The 18,172-nt window shown below is 38.4% G+C and overlaps 1 protein-coding gene across 5 annotated transcripts in view; it reads left to right on the forward strand.

The window, feature by feature from the left end:
* The window catches only part of wdpcp (WD repeat containing planar cell polarity effector), a 95,959-nt gene that overhangs the window by 66,028 nt on the left and 11,759 nt on the right, over positions 1-18,172 (forward strand). For 4 of the 5 annotated variants that reach the window (XM_023327072.1, XM_014471588.2, XM_023327074.1 and 1 more), the window contains 4 exons: positions 3,037-3,225; positions 4,067-4,190; positions 5,669-5,732; positions 16,927-17,026. In XM_023327072.1, coding sequence (XP_023182840.1) covers positions 3,037-3,225; positions 4,067-4,190; positions 5,669-5,732; positions 16,927-17,026 — 477 coding nt within the window. Of the gene's footprint in view, positions 1-3,036; positions 3,226-4,066; positions 4,191-5,668; positions 5,733-16,926; positions 17,027-18,172 lie in introns of those variants that run through there. The other variant, XM_023327075.1, reaches the window with a different exon arrangement.

Consider the following 18,172-nt stretch of genomic DNA (forward strand, 5'->3'; position numbering starts at 1 on the left):
TGGAAGTCTCTTGCAACTTTTCAAGATCTCAGTATTAGCTCTTGATTTTTTGTTCTGGACATGCCAGTTTTCAGTTTAGTTTTTTTTTTTAAATGTTTCAGATTATTTTGCAATACCAGATTATCAGTCTTGGTTGCTGTATTTATTCCAGTGGTTTCCCCTTCAGTGGAGCTGTGACAAGTGGAACCTTAGAGCAGATTTAAGATTTTCTTTCTCATTGTAAACTTTAAACTTCAATGGGAACATTGAATTTAATTTGCTCCATAATTGTTTGAAATGAACCAAATAAGATATTTTTGTCCTGTTTGCATAATTTGACTGTGTTTTGAATTTAACATTTTGCTGACAATGTGATTGCAGTCTCTTCTTTGATGCTTACTAGTAGTTTTTTTCTCTTAGCTGGCCAATTGAATTAGTGTAGACAAGGTGTGAGAGGAAGCTAACGAGACCTTAATGCCACAAAGATCTATTGTTTCTGCTCAAAGTTTAGTTAGAGCTGCAGTCGACGCCCAGGGCCAGCCCTTTTGCACACAGTCACACACAAACAGCACCCTCAAACACAAACAAGCTGATGTATTAGCCACATTAGCCATCTCTTTAGGGGATTTGGAGGATTGCTAATTGCCAGCTTGTCATTTTAATTGCCCTTACCACCACCCACCAGCCCCCATCTGACTCATACACACATGAATACACACAACTTCTTTAACAAGACATCCAGCAGCCTGCTGCACTGACGGTAAACCTGTGTAGCCAACGCTATGCTCACTAATCACAACCTTCTTTTTGGTAAATATTTTATCGTTACATCAGAAAGCGTTGTCAAATGACTAATAAACAATACTGTGCAATAAACTTTTCTCCGTATTTGTACCTTCTAAGGAGTCAAATATCCAGGTAATCCTTTAAAGTTGTCTTAATCAACAGTTCTTCAGGCTTTCTGCTTGGTCTCTTTAGCAATTTTCAGAGGAAAATTTTTTTAAGCTGCTTAACACTGACCTGTGAATCATTCAAGGCATAAATTGGCACCTAGGTCACAGTTTGTTCTAATTTCTTTTGATTCATCATTTGAACATATCAATTTTGAACAGTGTTTAGCAGACAAAATGGTATTTCAGCTAAAAAAATTTGAATCCTGTAGATCATCAGCTGTGAATGATGCATTGTAAAGCTACAACTTTCAAAGAAGACCACCACTTAAAACCTTTTTTTGTTTGTTTTTTTAACAAACAAACAATATATACAGTATGATCTATGTACTGTTTCTTCTCAGTTAATCAGTTAATCTAGAGGTTGTTTTACCTCAGAAGAAAGCTATTTTCTTTAAAAAATCTTTGTAATAAACATGTTTAGATTCTGCATAAATCAAACTAAATTATAAACTTTTTGTAATCTAAAGTATGAATTGTGTGTATAAAGTGCAACCCATATGTCCGAAATAGATCAAATGAAGCCCTTCCAAACTAGAAATCAACTAGAAATAAAATAAATAAATAAAAATAGGTCTGAGTTCGGTCATTAGTGTCAGTTTATATCTGTCTATTACACCATTTACTTAGAATGTCATAATGCAGATTAATATTTTCTCTTTATTAATGTTTTTATTATCATATCTTTATTTAACAACCTGTCCAGGGTGAACCCCGCCTCCCGCCTGGAACGTTAGCTGGAGAAAGGCACCAGCACCTCCTGACCGCACTAGAGACAAGGGTGTTAGAAAATGGATGGATTTTTATTTAACCAGGCAAAAACTGATTAACAAACTTTTTCCTGACTAGGCCTTTTGAGGGAAAAGGAGGTGTGTGTATTGTTTATGAGTATTTGGTTTAAATCTAGTTTAAATGCTAATACCATCTTAATGAACACAATAAAATGATATAAAGGTGTGTCTCAGTGTTAAAAAGGAGAAAATATAGCAGACAGTTACCTCAGAGGTCTCTTTAACAATTTAAATCAGCTTGTGGTTTCTGATTTGACTAAAGCATTCCTTCTGCTCTTCTATAATCCACCATTAACTATACGCTGTTGTGATTCACTCACGGTGGAACATTATGTACTACCTGTGGCATTCAACTCCTTCATTTCCTGTACCGTGGCTTTTAAATGTCACAAAACATACACACCTTTGACCTTCTCCTGGACAGAATGAGACACCTCTGCCCCTGGCAACAACACAAAACATTGTCATTCCATTATTCAGTAGAGTCCCGATCTGCTCACATGAACACACACATACAACAAAAGCATAAAGAATCAACTTTTAGAGTTCCTCAGATGATGTCTGAGAGAGTCAGGATATCAAAAGAAAGACAACCTCCAATGCCACTGCAGGTCGTCCACTATGGCACTACATGTGTAGATAAACAGGTTTTCTTCTTACTTCTCAACATTACCAGGGAGAAGTTTCAACACTGCCACAGTATTTGTATTTGTAGCACATGTGATAGCATCCGCAAGGGAAACACATATAATTAGGTAATCCAGAAATGTTCTACATTAGTTTTCGTTCGTGTTGACACTAACTTAATAGTAACAGCATAAACCCAGTTTTTCAGTTCACAAAAGCATTTAAAGTGGAACTAACCTTGATGTAAAAACATAACGCCGTCCCCAAACCAGTTTTGAAGAATTCTACCAAAATGGACGGAGCCAGGAGACGCGGGGGCCAGGGGGCGTGGCCAAGTGTCAGGATGTTTGGATGGGGTTGAGAGGAGCTAACTTTCCCTCCATCCAGGACTTACTCAGATCTAGCCTAGGGTAAAAAAAGGCAGCTAACATTTCTGCAGACCCCACACATCCTGGACACAAACTGTTTAATGTCACCACAATCATACTTTTTACTTCCTTTATTAAAAAAATAAAATACAAAAATGGCTTAAAGTACTTATACATATTGTCCCTCTAACCTTCTTTTATTTCCCTAAAGTTTAATATTCATACTTTAGATCTGTACACCCATCTCAAACTCTTTGTTCACGCACACGGTCTTGACCAGTAAAACTGATTCTGAATGTGAACTCTGACCTTACATGGCAGGAGCTCTAACTGGAGGCCAGCTGGGCCATGTGGAGTTGTTGCAGCAGCGGCTCCGTTGCGGTCAGGTCAGAGAGGCCCTGGGCATCCTGGAGGCCATGGACTGGAGCACCATGGGGGACAAGAGCTACCAAGGCCTGAGCTCTGTGACCAACCACCTGCTGAGACTGCCGCTCAACGCAGACAGGGAAGGTGAGGCTGTGGGTTACACCATTTGTTTAAGGCTACCATGACTGTCAGAAAATTTGGTTGTCAGTTAGTTAAAAATATTTTCCATTGAAAATCTTTCTAGTCCTGTGGATGTCTGCAACCTCTGTTGAAATGCCACATTGTTGTGATGTAGAAACACCCCTTTTTAAGTAAGACCATTTTACTTTTGGTCTTACTGTCAGCACGCTGCAAAAACACAAAATCTTACAAAGTTTTTTTTTTGTTTACTTCCTGTGCAAATATCTTAGTACAATTGAAATAAGACTAAACCACTGGTGTCAAACTCCAGTCCTCAAGCAGTTTTTAGATGTGCCACAGGTACAAAACACTGGAATGAAATGGCTTAATTACCTCAGTTCTCCAGAGTCTTGCTAATGACCTAATTATTCTGTTCAGGTGTGGTGCAGTAGACACATCTAAAAGTTGCAGGACAGCGGCCCTTGAGGACTGCAGTTTGACACCCCTGGACTAAACTAACTTACAAGTAACTTTTCAACAAGATATAGGAGCTTATTTTAAGCCAATAATTTGTAAGTATTGATTTTAAAAAACACTAGTACCAATGGCAAATTATTTAAGTTATATCAAAGACATTTCCCCATGTTACAAGTGAAATAATCTGCCAGTGAAACTAGTAGTTTTCATCAGTATTAAGGAATTATTGACTAAAAACAAGCTCATTTGTCTTACTTGTAAGTTACTTTCATCTTAGTTAAAGTATACAAAGATTTGCACCAGAAACTAGACAAAAAAAACAAAAAAACTTTTTAAGCAGTTTTCAGTATGTTGACATTAAACCAAAACACTCCCAACCTTTGTGCAGCCCAGCTGGAAGCGGCCCTGCGGGTGTTTTACGCCCCAGCTGCCCCTCTGTCCGATACAGCGATATTGGAGTACAGGGAGCCGGTCACCAAGTATGCTCGCCGCCTTTTTCACCACCTCCTCAGGTAACGCAACCTTCTCCGTCATGCTGCTGCTGCTTTGCTCTTAATTTAATGCACTGAGGGAGAAATTGGCTTTGTGTGGTCCACTTCAGCTTCTGTTAGGCCTGCCACAGTAAGCCATAAATCAACTAGTTTCATGGCAGATTAAAGTGAGCTCAATAATTTCTCTTTAACAGGTGTTAGAGAGAAGCTCCCCTTTGATATTGTTGGAAGAACACTGCAAATATTTGAAACCCAGTATAATTTAGTTAGGTTGCACTACCCGCCACTTTTGCATGCTTTCCCTGTCTAAGCTAAATGACTAAAATTTCTAAAATGCTATTTTGGTTACAGAAGCTTAATTATCCATCTTAGTTATTGTTACTTTGTTTTTTTATTTTACATATTTCAAATATTTTCCAGTTCCAGTGTTAAATATTGTTTAGAAATTAATGCATTTTGTATCTTTTAGAGAGTATACTTTTCTTAATATACCATTATCATTATTGTATCAGTTGAAAATGGCGTCAAAATAGCATTATTATTATTGTTCATCGCAATAGTTTCTGTGGCAATTTATTATCCTGCAAAATGTGTTATTGTGACAGGCCTAGCTTCTACAGAGCACTTCTTGAAATAAAACAAAAGCTGTACTTCCAGCTAGGCTGCAGTTCAGTGATGTGCAGTGTAAAAACCCATATACAGTCATTTTAAAACGCTACTGGAGCATGTTGTTGAGTTTATCAGTGTGCAGGGGAAAATAACAAGTGTCCAACAATGACGAGTGAAAGAAACAAATTTAACACTCCCTATTTTCCTCTCGCTTGTATTATTTCAACATTTCTAAATAAAGGACGTCGCTTCTGAATGTCATCAGTCACACACGCGCTGATGCAGCTTTGAGTCATTCACGAGGCAGAGCAGCGCTCACTCAGACCTGTTTTACTGTTGTTTCATTTTCCCTTCTGCCATGAGAGCCTTTTGAAACGCCTGTTTGACTGAAATAGACCCTGTTGTTCCCACACACTGCCGCTCACTGCTCTCCATCTAGCAATTACCTCCATTTTCCTCCCTTGTACCAGAGCTGGAGTGTTGTTTGGCATCCCTCCTCCTCTCTTATCACCTACCTGCATTCTTTTTCTCTCCATCAGCATCAAATAAAGAAAGCCTCCACTCTCTGCTTGTTTATTTGTTTCATGTTGGATGTGTTCAGGGAAAGTTAGGCTGTTTTGTGTCTTTCTCTCTCTCTCCCTTTCTCTGTCTTTGTCTCTTTTTCTCTCTCCTCTTTCTCTTGGCTTTATTCTGGATAATAATAAAAGTGCTCGCTATTTACTGTTCTCTTATTGGCAGAGATTTGTGTGCATATCTGTGGATTTAGGTAAAGCTCTGAGAAAAATGTACGTCAGACTGATTCATCTATAAATTTCCTCTAGTTGCTTTTGCTAAACAGATATTAGTCGGTTTTAGTTTTCCAGCTCTTATCGTCTCTGCTTTCTTTGCAGGCATCAGCGTTTTGAGAAGGCCTTCCTCCTCGCTGTTGACTTGGAAGCTCGAGATTTGTTCATGGTGAGCTAAAAGACATTTTTTATTTCAGATAGTGGTTTGAAAGCAAAACAGAACTAAAATCTGTATAATAAATTTTTAAAACGTGTTGACTGAAATTCCTATTTGAAAATTGTAAATATTTTTGATTTTGGATGACATACACAGTTTTGAGCTCACATTTCTTATCCTTTTTGTTAATGCTTGTGTTTTGGATAAAATGATGCTGTGTCTATCCTCTGTCTCTTCTATCTGCTCACATGCACACTGCTGCTTCTTACATACATAACCATAACATTTAAGACTACTGACCGTCTTCTGTGCTACACATAAAAACTGATTAAGGCAGGCCAGCACACCTCAGAGGGTGCAGAATGAGAAGACAAAAGCAGAACTTGTGCTACAATATTTGCTTTACTTGGTGTCGTCCTTAAGATGTGCTGATGACGCCCAGTGGTGGACTATGAATGTCACTCCGTATCTGTATGAATTGTAACATTTGATCATTTTCAGCACTAAAATATGTTTTACACTGAACCAGATCTCATTATTTCTCAAGATAATGACACTGAAGGCTTTTGGTCGAGTCCTGGAACTGGTTAACGGACCTGGGTGGTGCACAGAAAGGAAAATTGGTGCACTGTAAAACTTGTGTGAAGTGTAAAAGTCGCCAGACAGATTGGCTATAAAGTCGCCATAAATATTTTATACCAGTTTCATACCAATTTGTGTTTGTCCCATCTGTGTTACCATAAAAAGATAACTGCATTTCATTTCACTCTTATAAAATCTAAGGTTTTCAACTCACAAAAAAGTTTAACATCTATTCGTTGTTTATCCACAAAATAGTGGAACTAAAAAAAAACTAAGGTATTAGTTATAGATATTTCCATTTTTAAATTTCATGTCTTAGAGATTTTTTGCAGAAAACTATGTACTCTTCTAAAACTTTTGCTGAAATCAACCTAAGTTGCCATTATTGTAGCAGAAAACTACTTAAAATGGGCAATTTTTTTTTTTTTTTTTACAGAAAACTATCTAGGTTGACATATTTGCAGAAAATTTACCCAAGTGGCCAGAATTTTTACAGAAAATTACCTGAGTGGCCGAACGTTTTGCATTTGCATAGAGCTGCCTAGGTTGCCAGAACATTTGCAGAAAACTACCTAAGAGTTTGTCAGACCATCTAATCTGATTAAACTAAAATAAAAGCTTTTGGCCTGAACTCCAAGCATCTTGACTAAAGAAAAACAGGTACTATTCTTCACTTGGCTAATTTTGTCCATATTGTGTAGCATTGTGATGGCTGCATTATACTCTGTCGATGGTTTACAGTTGCAGGAGGAGTTGACAAGTCTAAACAGAGATTAAGATGACAGCAGGAAAATACAGAATGCCCGGAAACTCAGAATAAGAGTAACTAGTCTCCCAACACAACAACGACCCAAAGAGCACAGTTGGCATAACAATAGAGTGGCTAAGGAGCACTCTGTGAATATTCTTGACAGCAGCTGGAGCACATGCTCCAAATCCAATTGAGAATTATGTAAACACATAAAAGTAACTGTTTATTAATAAGTGTTCAAGTTGGGTTAACATGAGAAGATCTGCAATGAAAAATGGTTGAAAATCTCCCAAAATAAATCTACAAAATAACTATTCATAAGATTTTTTTTGATTTTTTTTTTTTTTTTTTGGTTTGTTTTTTATATTTTATTTTTAATAAATGAGTTTTTAAAAAGCCTGATTCACTGAAAAAATAAATGTAATGCATTTTTAACCTGTCACAAAATGTGGAAATGGTGTGAATATTTTCTGGAAGCACTACAAATGAAACTGGCCATGCCGTTGTTCTAGCATCACGGGTAATCGGTCATTCATCTTTTATTATCTATATAGTAAAATAACATTAGATTTTTTAAGACCTAAAATTGGTATCTCATACAAACAATATTGCATTTTTACTTCAATTGGCAAAAAGCAAGTCACAGCAAGTTCTGAAAAAAAAATCTCATCTTGTTGCACCATTTATAGAAGAACTAGAGGTTTAGAAAGTGTGGATATTTATGTTCCAAAACATAAAACCTTAGAGTTAAAATGATCTTTTAAATTAATTACCATATTGTGTTATTGACATTAAACAGATTAGGCCTAACTGATTAATATTTGGCCTCCAGAGGATTAGATATCGGCTGTCACCGGCGCCTTTTAGAAAAGCTTCCTGCAGGCCCCTTAGTGCCATGCACCCTATTTTAGTTGTTCATTCACTGTTAAACCCTTCTTACTTTCATTTGCACATGACTTGTAACCCACAAAAGTGTGTGTATGTGTGTGTTGCATGTCAGAGAGCAGGTGTGATCTCAGTGTGGCCCCTGCCTTTTCACAACCTCCATGGCCTCCGCTCGGCCTTTTGCCTCTCCTCTCATCTACCTCTAACTTCTTTCTTCCACGTGTTTCTGTAGGTGTCTTTTCCTCTTTTTTCCCCTTTTTAACATTGCCCCCCACCCCCCTTTTTTTTTTGCTCCATGCTTCAGCAGCACAAACACAAAAACACTCACTCATGCTCCTCTCTGTCCCTCAATCACACTGATAGCGCCGCTTCCAATTCCCTCCCCACTAATAGGCAGGGCTGCGGGGAAGCCGAATTGAAAAGGTGGAGTCAAGCCGGTGAACCTTGAAAGAGTGGAGGAAAGAGGGGACAGAGAGGAAAGAGGAGGGGTTGGTTAGATAGAAGGTCAACAATAAATTTAAGATTGTTTTTTTTTTTTTCAATCAAACAGGTTGGAGTGAAACTTCTCTGTTATTTATCTAAGGTGTAAAGAAATGAGTACACTCATTTCTGCCTGTTCCTCTTAATGTGTGAGATGGAGTGCATCAAACAGGCTTCATCCGGCTCCTTCAAGCTGCATTTACTTTTTTAACAAAACCTATTATTTAAAAGAATAAATTGTAAACAAATCTTTAGGCTTCTAACACCTATTCTTTCAGGTTCTTGACCAGAAAATGGGGATTTCAATTCTAAATTGAACAGACAAATAAAATATGGGTTTGTAGGACCTAATGAATTCCTGCCAACTAATCCCCAAAGATCAGACATTAACATAGAAACATCCCACCATGACGTTTGACAAAAGCTGAGTTTTTCTTCAACGTGGAGGTTTCAAGCAGTCATGTTGGACAGTTCTGCTTCCCTGTTTGGTCCCACATTTACAATAATATTAATAATAATAATAATAATAATAATAATAATAAAGAAATGTTTTTGTTTTTTAGATGAATACAGTATGAGATTTAATCTTAAGAATTCAAATACGGCTACTTTAGTAAGAATATTTACAAAATTTACCTGCTGATACATGTCCACTCTATTTTTAGTTTGGGAGTTTTAAAAAATTATTAGTTCATGCTTTTTATACTTTATAATTCCTCACTCTGTAGTTGATGACCAGATCATTTTGGAATCAAACATTTGGGAAGACATTAAATTGCTCCCACCTCTTAACACTAAATGTATTGTATAAGGGTCTATTGTCCATTTAAATAACAAACTTAAGTTTTTGAACGTGTTAGATTAATTTGTATGACTTGCTTGACTTAGAAATTTTAGTTTTTGTCCACAAATTCACACAAAACATTCTAATGTGGTATTCTGGCAGCGCTTATTTGTTCCTGGTTGAACAGCTCTGTTTGTTTGTGTGTGAGAACTTGAAAAGAATATGTAAAAATAAGTATCTACAATGATATTTAATGGAGTGTTGTAATTCCTCAAGGACATATGTTGTCCAAAGCACAACAAGCAGTAACAATTTTGTAGAAAACTCTTTTCCTCACCATCACATTGAAGCAGCAGAGGGATACGTAGCTAACAAAGTGACAATCTGGTGATAAACTCTTGAGATAAAATTGAAAATGACCAAATTTCCTTCTTCATGCCTATGGCCTCTAACTGACAATGTCCTTTCAAAAGTAGTGGGAGCTTCTCCAATGTTTCTGTGACCGTGTTTTAGCGGCAACCCCAATATAGTATAGTCATGTTAGCCATGTTACGTAGTCAGTGTAACATGCCAACTCAGGAACTACCTTCTTTCATACGTTCATACAACCCACTGTGTTAAGCATACGGTTCTAAACTTCATATGTGGAGTCATAATTAGATCTTAAATTTACCTCACAGATAAAATTCTATGCTAAAAGTAGGAAGTTAGCACTTCTTACACTTTAGGCTAGCCAGAAAAATTTGTTTGATAAAGCAAAATCTTTCCTTCCCCATACTAACAGTCAACAGAGCAATGCTTGCTTTGTGTCAAACCATGAACTTCTGAGTGCTTTTGAGAAGTCCTCATCCTGCACACAATTTATACATTTCAGACATTGAGTAAAAGTAATATATACCTTCTGCTTTTGACTCTTTCACCTTCTTTTTAAACGTCTTGAGCAGATTTAGGAAGCCTGCATGAACCCCTTTGTGAATGGCCACAATGGGAATCTGCTCATATCTGGTTCACTGATTTCAACAGATACCGGCCGATGATCGTCATCCCAGATCTGTAACAAAGCTAATGCTCATTCACAGCAAACTGTTTCAAGTTTTAGCCTCAGTGACCAAGAGAGCAGCAGCTCATTGTCTGCAAAGAGTGAAAAAGAGTCAAGAAAGAAAAAGGACAAGGGGGCACATTGACATTTCACCCCTCGCCCTGTCCTTCGGTCTAATTAGGTTGTGTTGTTGCTTTAACCTGCTGCTTGGCTGATTGGGCCGAGGCGGAGGGGGTTAATGAGGGCAACCCCCCCCCCCCGCACTCACCGAACTCTTTGTAACTTACTAACTTGCCCGCAGAACTCAATAACGCGCCGTCGACTTGATAGAATGAACTCGCAGATAACATGGAAGCCATCACCTCCTCCAGAAATGCTCAGCATGACCCCCTCCTCCCCACCATGACACGACCCTCCATTGTTTCCCAGCTAACAATAGAGGTCCTTCACAGCCCCCTACTCCGCAAAAAGAAAAATAGAAAGCTTTTGTTAAAATGAAACACTTACTGCTGGGTTAAATTGGGGGGGAGGAAGAATTGGTGGGGAGGTTACTGATTGGTTGGCTCGTTTTTTTTTTTTTGGTGCTCTTCTGTAACTCCCTAATTAGCCTTTGATAATGAGTTGATAATGTAACCAATTAGGTCATTCGTCAGCCAAATCGAGCCCACGACACCTCCCTCCCCCTTTTTTTTTTTTCTGCGCCTCCTAAATAGGACTTGGTGGAGCTTGCTAATTAAATCAAATTTTTTTGTGATAGCTGAATTGATCGCCAGCTCGTCTGTTTCCGAATGAGGCCTCGTACAGTATCGCTGAGTGTCCTCCTATCTATCGTCGCTGGCAACACAGAGGGAAGACGAAGGGGCGGAGATGTCGCTTCTGCGTCTTTGGCAATAAACTCACAGTTGTCTCTCACGTGATTAATTAGCCCTTTTAAAACTCTCGACGCCTCTCTAACACAAGACTTTGGGGTGTTATTTGTGTCGTGAGACAAGTGTGAAACTAATTATGTTGATTTCTCGAGATGTTAGCATATTTCCGCCTGCGTGTGGCTGCCAGTATTGTTGGCAAATGCTGACGCTTTAACAAAACCTAAAATAAAACTGCTAACTGCTTTAATTTGAGTCTGTGAGACTGATTGTTAATAAAGTATTTTGGTGTTGCCAAAGATAAAGAAGGACAGATAATTTGAAAGCACCCAGATAAATATATATAAAATATATATATATATATATATTGTTTTGGTTCATGCAATGAGTGTACCTCTGAAGTAAATCAACAGGATCGGCTGCCAGGTCCTCAGAAGGCTTTGCCCAGACTACTCATTTACTAATCCCTGAAATTTTCAAATTTCACACTTTTATAAATGATCTGTTGCTCACAGATGTATGACAGTTTTACAAACTTATCAAAGGAGTCAACTTTTCAAATGACTGATATTTCCTGGAGCCTTCCTGAGAATTTCTTCTTTACTTGGAAAATACCAAATATAGTATCAGAAAACATATTTAACAATTATAATTTAAACAAATACAGGTAATCAATATGTTAAATTTGAAACAAAAAATGCTGATTTGACTTGAGACAGATCATAATTCATGTGGTGGTTGGAAGAAATTTTATATTCAGTGTCCAGCTTTCAGTGCCTTGCAAATTTCTGTCTACTTTTTTGTTTACAGTTTCTCTTTTTTTTCATTTCACGACTGCAAACCACAGTATTTAGAAATTTTATGTCTGTAAAAGGGAAACTTTGATTTGTTTTCAACCCTCCACTGTGAATACTTTGTTGATCGACCTTTCGTTGACACTGACGTTAGAATACAGCTGCAAAACGGCTCAAGCTCAGTCAGATAGGACGTGAACGTCGATTTTCAAATCTTATCACAAATTCTTATTGAATTTAGGACTGGACTTTGACTAGTCCACTCTAACAAATGAATGTGTTCTGGTTTAAATAATTCTGCTCAGCTACGGCCTTATGTGTTGGGTTGTTGTCCTGGTGGAAGGTAAAACTCTGCCCATCTCAAGCGTCTTTTTCAGCACCTCACACTTTCTCATTCGTGCTTGTCGTGCATTTAGCCTCGTCCATCTTCCAGTCAACTGGGCAAAAGAAAGAATCCCCACAGCATCATACTGCCACCATCATGTCTTATTGAGGCATTTTTGACGTTGTTTCTGTGAAATAAAATCTGCCTAGAGAAGTTAAGGACAAATGATAACTTGTTGAGCTTTACAACGAGATGTATTCATTATCAATGTTAAAGATGCACATTTTTATTTTTGATGTAATTTTACACTGTTTTAAACTGATCTGATTTGAGTGGTAATTTAATAGCTAGGCAAACAACTGTTATTTTACAGTGCTCTAAAGCGAATGGATATTTTCAGAAGGTATTGTAAGACCATTAATTAATATAAGTATGTTTTTCAGTAGAAAATTATTAACAGAAATATTTTTGATACTTTTAATCATAATTCTATTCAATACGACTGGGTGTTTTTGGGTCTGTGTAAAATCGTAAATATTTTAAGACTGCAAGTCAGAAATATTAAGACTAAGCAATAAAGCTATAGATCTTTGGATTTAATGGCTTTATTAAAACTACCTTCGTTTGTTAGATTGGCATTACCTCGCACTTCATTCACTGCATTTATTTCCCCCACAACAGACGCTTGTTCCCGTCCTTCCCCGTTTATGTAGTGCGACAGGAGCCCGCCCCGGTCAGGTCAGACTCCATACAAACATGAGTCGGTCTCTTAATGTGCTGGAAAAAAAAATGTTGCCCTGTGCCAGTTAACCTAATCCCTGATTTATTTGCAGGAAACCCAAATATCAGTCAGTATCGGGTTCTTAGCGTCCGCCACTGCTCTCCCCTCCCCTGTGCTCCCTTTAAAAAAAAACAGCCCAGTAAAACGCCCCTCTTTATCAGCGCAGTTAGCTGGCTCGCCGCAACCCCTAAAGCTCTTATATAAATAAGATTAGTGTTGCGTTTGAGCGTCGGGGAATAAGAGGTGTAATATCTGATGGTTTTATATGCAGTATTATTGTTATCCCCTCTTAGTCTGGCTGATACTACTCTCTCTCTTTCTCATTTTGCGTTTGTTCACTCACTGATTCCTTCTCTGCATCTCTTTCTACACATTCAGACAGTATTATGAGGGGCTAAGCTGGAATAAAGCGCCTCAGCATCAAATGTTCATATTGTTCTGATCTGTCTGTCACATCGCCTCATCCTCTCGTATTTTTTACTATTTATCTTTTATTTTTCCTGCCTTCCTCTCTCTTCTTCCACGTTCCGCCTCCTTGGTTCTGTCATCCGCTGCTCTGTTTGTTATCAATTAAGCACCTCGGTCATATCTAATTGTGGGGCCGTGTCCTCATTTGTAAGGGCCGAATCTGTCACCTCAGTCCTGGGAGCCGATTTAGGCCCCTTTGAGGCCATTTTGTTGTCGTCCATTTTCACATTTCCAACTAACTCTCCTCCACAGAGGGCAGGCACCACACTATAATTACCCAATCTGTTCCTATTCACACTCCTCAATTTCAGCACCTCACCCTCTCTCATTCTCCTTTGCTCTCCCACTCTCTTTTGGGAACAGGCACCCCCCCTCGTCTTTTTTTTTTTCTCATTGGAAATGGTGTGGGTGAGGGGGTGGGCTACAAAAGCCGGGTTACAATATGAGGGTATTAAGTCTGGGTGCTGGCTCAGCTGGGGGCTGGCTTTAGCCAGCTGAGGGTTATCCATGACGAGCCCTGAGTCACAGTGCTGATGTCCTGTGATGTTGCTGAAGCGGAAGACTTTGCTTAACGCGCTGTACACTTTGATGGGCCCTCAGTCCCTGCATTCTGCCTGGGGAAACCCTGCGGGCCTCAGGAGCCACTTGTTGGGTTTCCGGATGAGCATTTTCTACACTATAGATCCAGACATAGTAACATTCTTGCGGTGCATATATTCAGTTACTGATAAAATACGTTTGTTTGGTTTTTTATCAGTGATTTAAGGGATTTTAACTGGGGCTGAAACAAGTAATTTGATTAATCGCAATGAATCGATTATTGACAAATTATGTAATGAAAGAACTCAGTTATTAATCGATTAATTGTTTACTGTACTACTTTAAATTTAAGATTTTTTTAAAAATGTAAATATCTTCAACTCAAAACTCCTAAAGTTTCATATAGTTTCACCTCTACCTGGTTCAAGTTCTGTGAGAAACAAAAAATCTCCTATTAAACAACCTTTTGCTAACCAATTATTGATCGAATTGTAAAAGTTGGATGAAATGTGGCATGACCGTTCAGTCTGCTGATATTTTTAAAACTATCTGGTACTTATCCAAATTAGTACCACATATGGAGGTGGTTCAAATCTGATTTTGTGAGGTGAAGCGGGGTTAAAAGATTGGAGTAGGACTGTTCAGACTGTCATGAAAAACTCAGATATGGATCACATATAGGCAAAAAAAATCAGATGCGAATCATGTACGGCTTCTATGTGAACCCGGCTTGTTGACAGTATCTATAAGCCAGACTTGCCAGAAAAACAGCTTTTCTATGCTACTGCAGCTTTAACTGGAGCTTCTTGCATCGGTCCAAATGACCAAACTTTTCAGAAATAATTTTGAAACAGAACCTCATGTCCAGTGTTAACATATGGTGGAGGTTCTATGATACTGTTTACTGTATTCATGGCTTTTTAGCCTCCATTGAGTAGTACTAAATGTAAGTAATATCGATTATAATTGTTGCCTTGAGTCCTAGTCAGTCACAGTAACTGATTGACTATTAAATCATTTTTCTCTTTGAGGATTTAAACTTGTTTCTTTAAATCTCATTTTGCTCCTATGGCTCAAGAGAGAAAATGCTAGAAATACAAGATTAACATGTTCAACTGTTGATATGCCATTGATAGCCTGTTGCTTCCCTGTAAACTTTCCTGTAATCTTTTCATATGGTGTTGATTAATATTTCTCCAAGCTTTCTGATTATCATTCAATCCTGTCATGTTTTGTTTTTTCACTATTCGGCTTCCGTTTCACTCACTTTTGTATTCATGTAGATCTTACCATAGGTAAGAGCTACATATGTCATTAAGACATAAAAAAGGCTCCTAAACCGAACAGATGTAACCAATATTTTATCTGCACATGCAATCCTCAAGGACTTTTTACTAGCAGCCTCCAACAATCTAATTATTTACTCAAAATACTGCAAATGCTTTGAAAAATACAAAAGACAGCACAGTTTGACAAAAGAAAAAATTCCACCTTAAAGGTTTTTTTAAAACTTGATGGTTAAGTTTTGGGTGTTTTCTTTTTTTTTTTCCTTTTAATGACCCGACTTTCATATCCTGTTCACCTGCTGCAGATAGTTTTTCTTTGATCCAACATTTATCACTTTTTCCTTTTGACCTCTTTCCTCGTTTTTTTTTTTTTTTAAGCAAACACTTTACAATAAGTAAATAGATATGCAATAAATATCTGGAAAGCGCGTTGTGGCAGATGGACGTTAAGTCTAAACCTGGTCTTGTTTCAGGATAGTTCCTGTTAAAAGGGAGTTTTTTCTCTCCACTGTCGCTGTTGCTCAGGAGGATGTGTCACTGCAAAATCAGACGTAAGGCAATGAAAATAAGCTTTATCACAAAACGATCAACCGAATTCGATAATCATCATGTTTACGATCGAACTGGATCTAAATCTGAATGTTTGATTGTGTCAAACATTATTAATATCAATTAAGTGGACAGATTTCATATAAAAAATGTTCAACTCGTACTGGACATGTTTGTCTTGAGAATCTGGTGTAAATTTGTTGGAGTTGGTATGATGAATAATTAAAATTGAATTAAATTGAATGACAAAGCATTACTCTGTATATTCTCTAGTGACGGCTGTTTTAAACATTCAAAATGTCTTCCTATTTACCTTGTAAGACCAGATAATTAATGCAGAAATGTGCCCAAAACTGATTATTGTATTACTTAAACCTGCAAGTTGAAACTCGGAGCCACAATATTCAGAGCATATCAACAATTTTTATAGCGAAAATAATGTTCCTCAGCAATATATCAATGATTATTATCTTGTATTATTATTATGATTTAGGACATATTTGGGCAGAAGATGGTTTACGTCTTAACCGAGCAGCAGAAGTCAGATGCTCAGGGGTTAATAATGAATGTATTGCCATATTATCTCTTTTTATGAGCATTTGAGGCTCAAGCAGAGATACAGAGGATACATGCTGTTTCCAATATTGTGACTGGCTGATATAATAATATGCTCGCCTGGATGTGTTTCCGTGTAAAAGGAGAATATGAGAAGGTGAACAGTCCCTCTCCCACTTTTGAAATGTGCCAGATAACATCCAGTCCTGTTTTAAAACCAGGGACAAGTGTGTGTGTATGTGTGTGTGCAGTTTGGGGCGCAGGCAGCAAGAAGGCTGATTTCAAAGTTTTTTTTCTTTCTTTTTTTTGGAGGAAGCGGCATTTCATTCGAACTGGTGCCGTTTCTGATGTCGGACTTCAAACGGCTCCTTTTTTTTCTGCTTCTCATTTCATCTGTTTCTTCCTCCTCCTGCCAAAATACCGCGACCGCCCCTCTATTAAAAAAAAACTATTGTCATCTGAGCCCAGATTCATTTTAGATTAACGTTCACGTTTCTTTCTTTCCCGCATTACCTTCAAAGGACCTCCATTATGTCGCCGGTGATAAGGGCGAGGTGGTGCTCGCGGACGTGGCCAAGAGGAAAGCTAATGAAATCGAAGCCCGGGCCATCGCAGGCGACGGTAAGAAAAATAATCACTTGTCCAAGCCCAAATAAAGAAAATGCAGCCCATTATTCCTCCTTACATGTCGATAACCTCGGCGGCTCAGCTCCAGTGACGCACCTGAGATATTTTCTCAGGCTCAAACCTTCCTTTAAAAACATAGAAAAGAATCAAATCAGATCAAGTTTGACTGAGAGATGTGGAACGAAACACGGACAACAGGTTGACTTGCCTTCCCTTTTCGTTTTCTCACACCTTTAGCCAGCCTGATAAAATCCAGCCCCCTTACGCTTTGCTTCGTACAGAGGCTCTGGCCTCTTGGCTATCGAGAAATGATCGCTTCCTAGACTCTGTTGAAGTTTTAAATTCTACCCAATTGCTAATGTTTAGCCGTAACTTATGTAATGTGGCAGTTTGATGCTATGAAGCTTAAACAACAATCCCCCACTGCAAAGAGAGAAGTGCAATATCCAAACAAGATGGCTATTAGTGTTAATTCAATATTTGGAAGCATTTCCAACAAGATCTGAATGGCTTTGTTCACTTCCTCTGCTGCCTTTTCTAGAACTACAGCCAGTCTACAATTAGTCATGTTCACGACTTCTCCATCTGTTCGCTGATTGGATCGGTTGAGATTGTACCGGAGAAATCCACTTCAATGAGAGAAAGCCCAAAAGAGGAGCTGAAGGGAGATTATAACTGAGCAGAACTGCGTAGGTCAAGCTAACTTTTAGTAAAAACTATCATAGTTTAAAATCTAGATAAAGACTCTACGTTCAGACGTAAAATGAAAGGTTTTCTGGGTAGCCCAGCATGGTAGAAAAACTCAACCAATGCCCAGGCTTCCTTTTTTTTCCAGTCTATGCTGCTGGCCTTTAACAAACATTCCCAAAAGCACATTCCAGAGGGGATCAAGCAGAGTTCCTGATTACAAACCCATTCTCACAACCACACACACGCACACCCCCCCCCCCCCCCACACACACACACACGCACGTGCACACGCACGCCCACACTCAAGCACGCACACGCTCGGTCCACACAGAGGCTACAAGGGCCGACGGCTAGGCAGAAAAACATTCACATTTGTGAAGGGAACTAGATGAACATGTCGGATGAGTCCTTCATTGATGCTTAAAAGCGCAGCAGAAAGGCTGCGCGGGC

Source organism: Xiphophorus maculatus, chromosome 22 (genome assembly GCF_002775205.1).
Source record: "Xiphophorus maculatus strain JP 163 A chromosome 22, X_maculatus-5.0-male, whole genome shotgun sequence".
Lineage (NCBI taxonomy): Eukaryota > Metazoa > Chordata > Actinopteri > Cyprinodontiformes > Poeciliidae > Xiphophorus > Xiphophorus maculatus.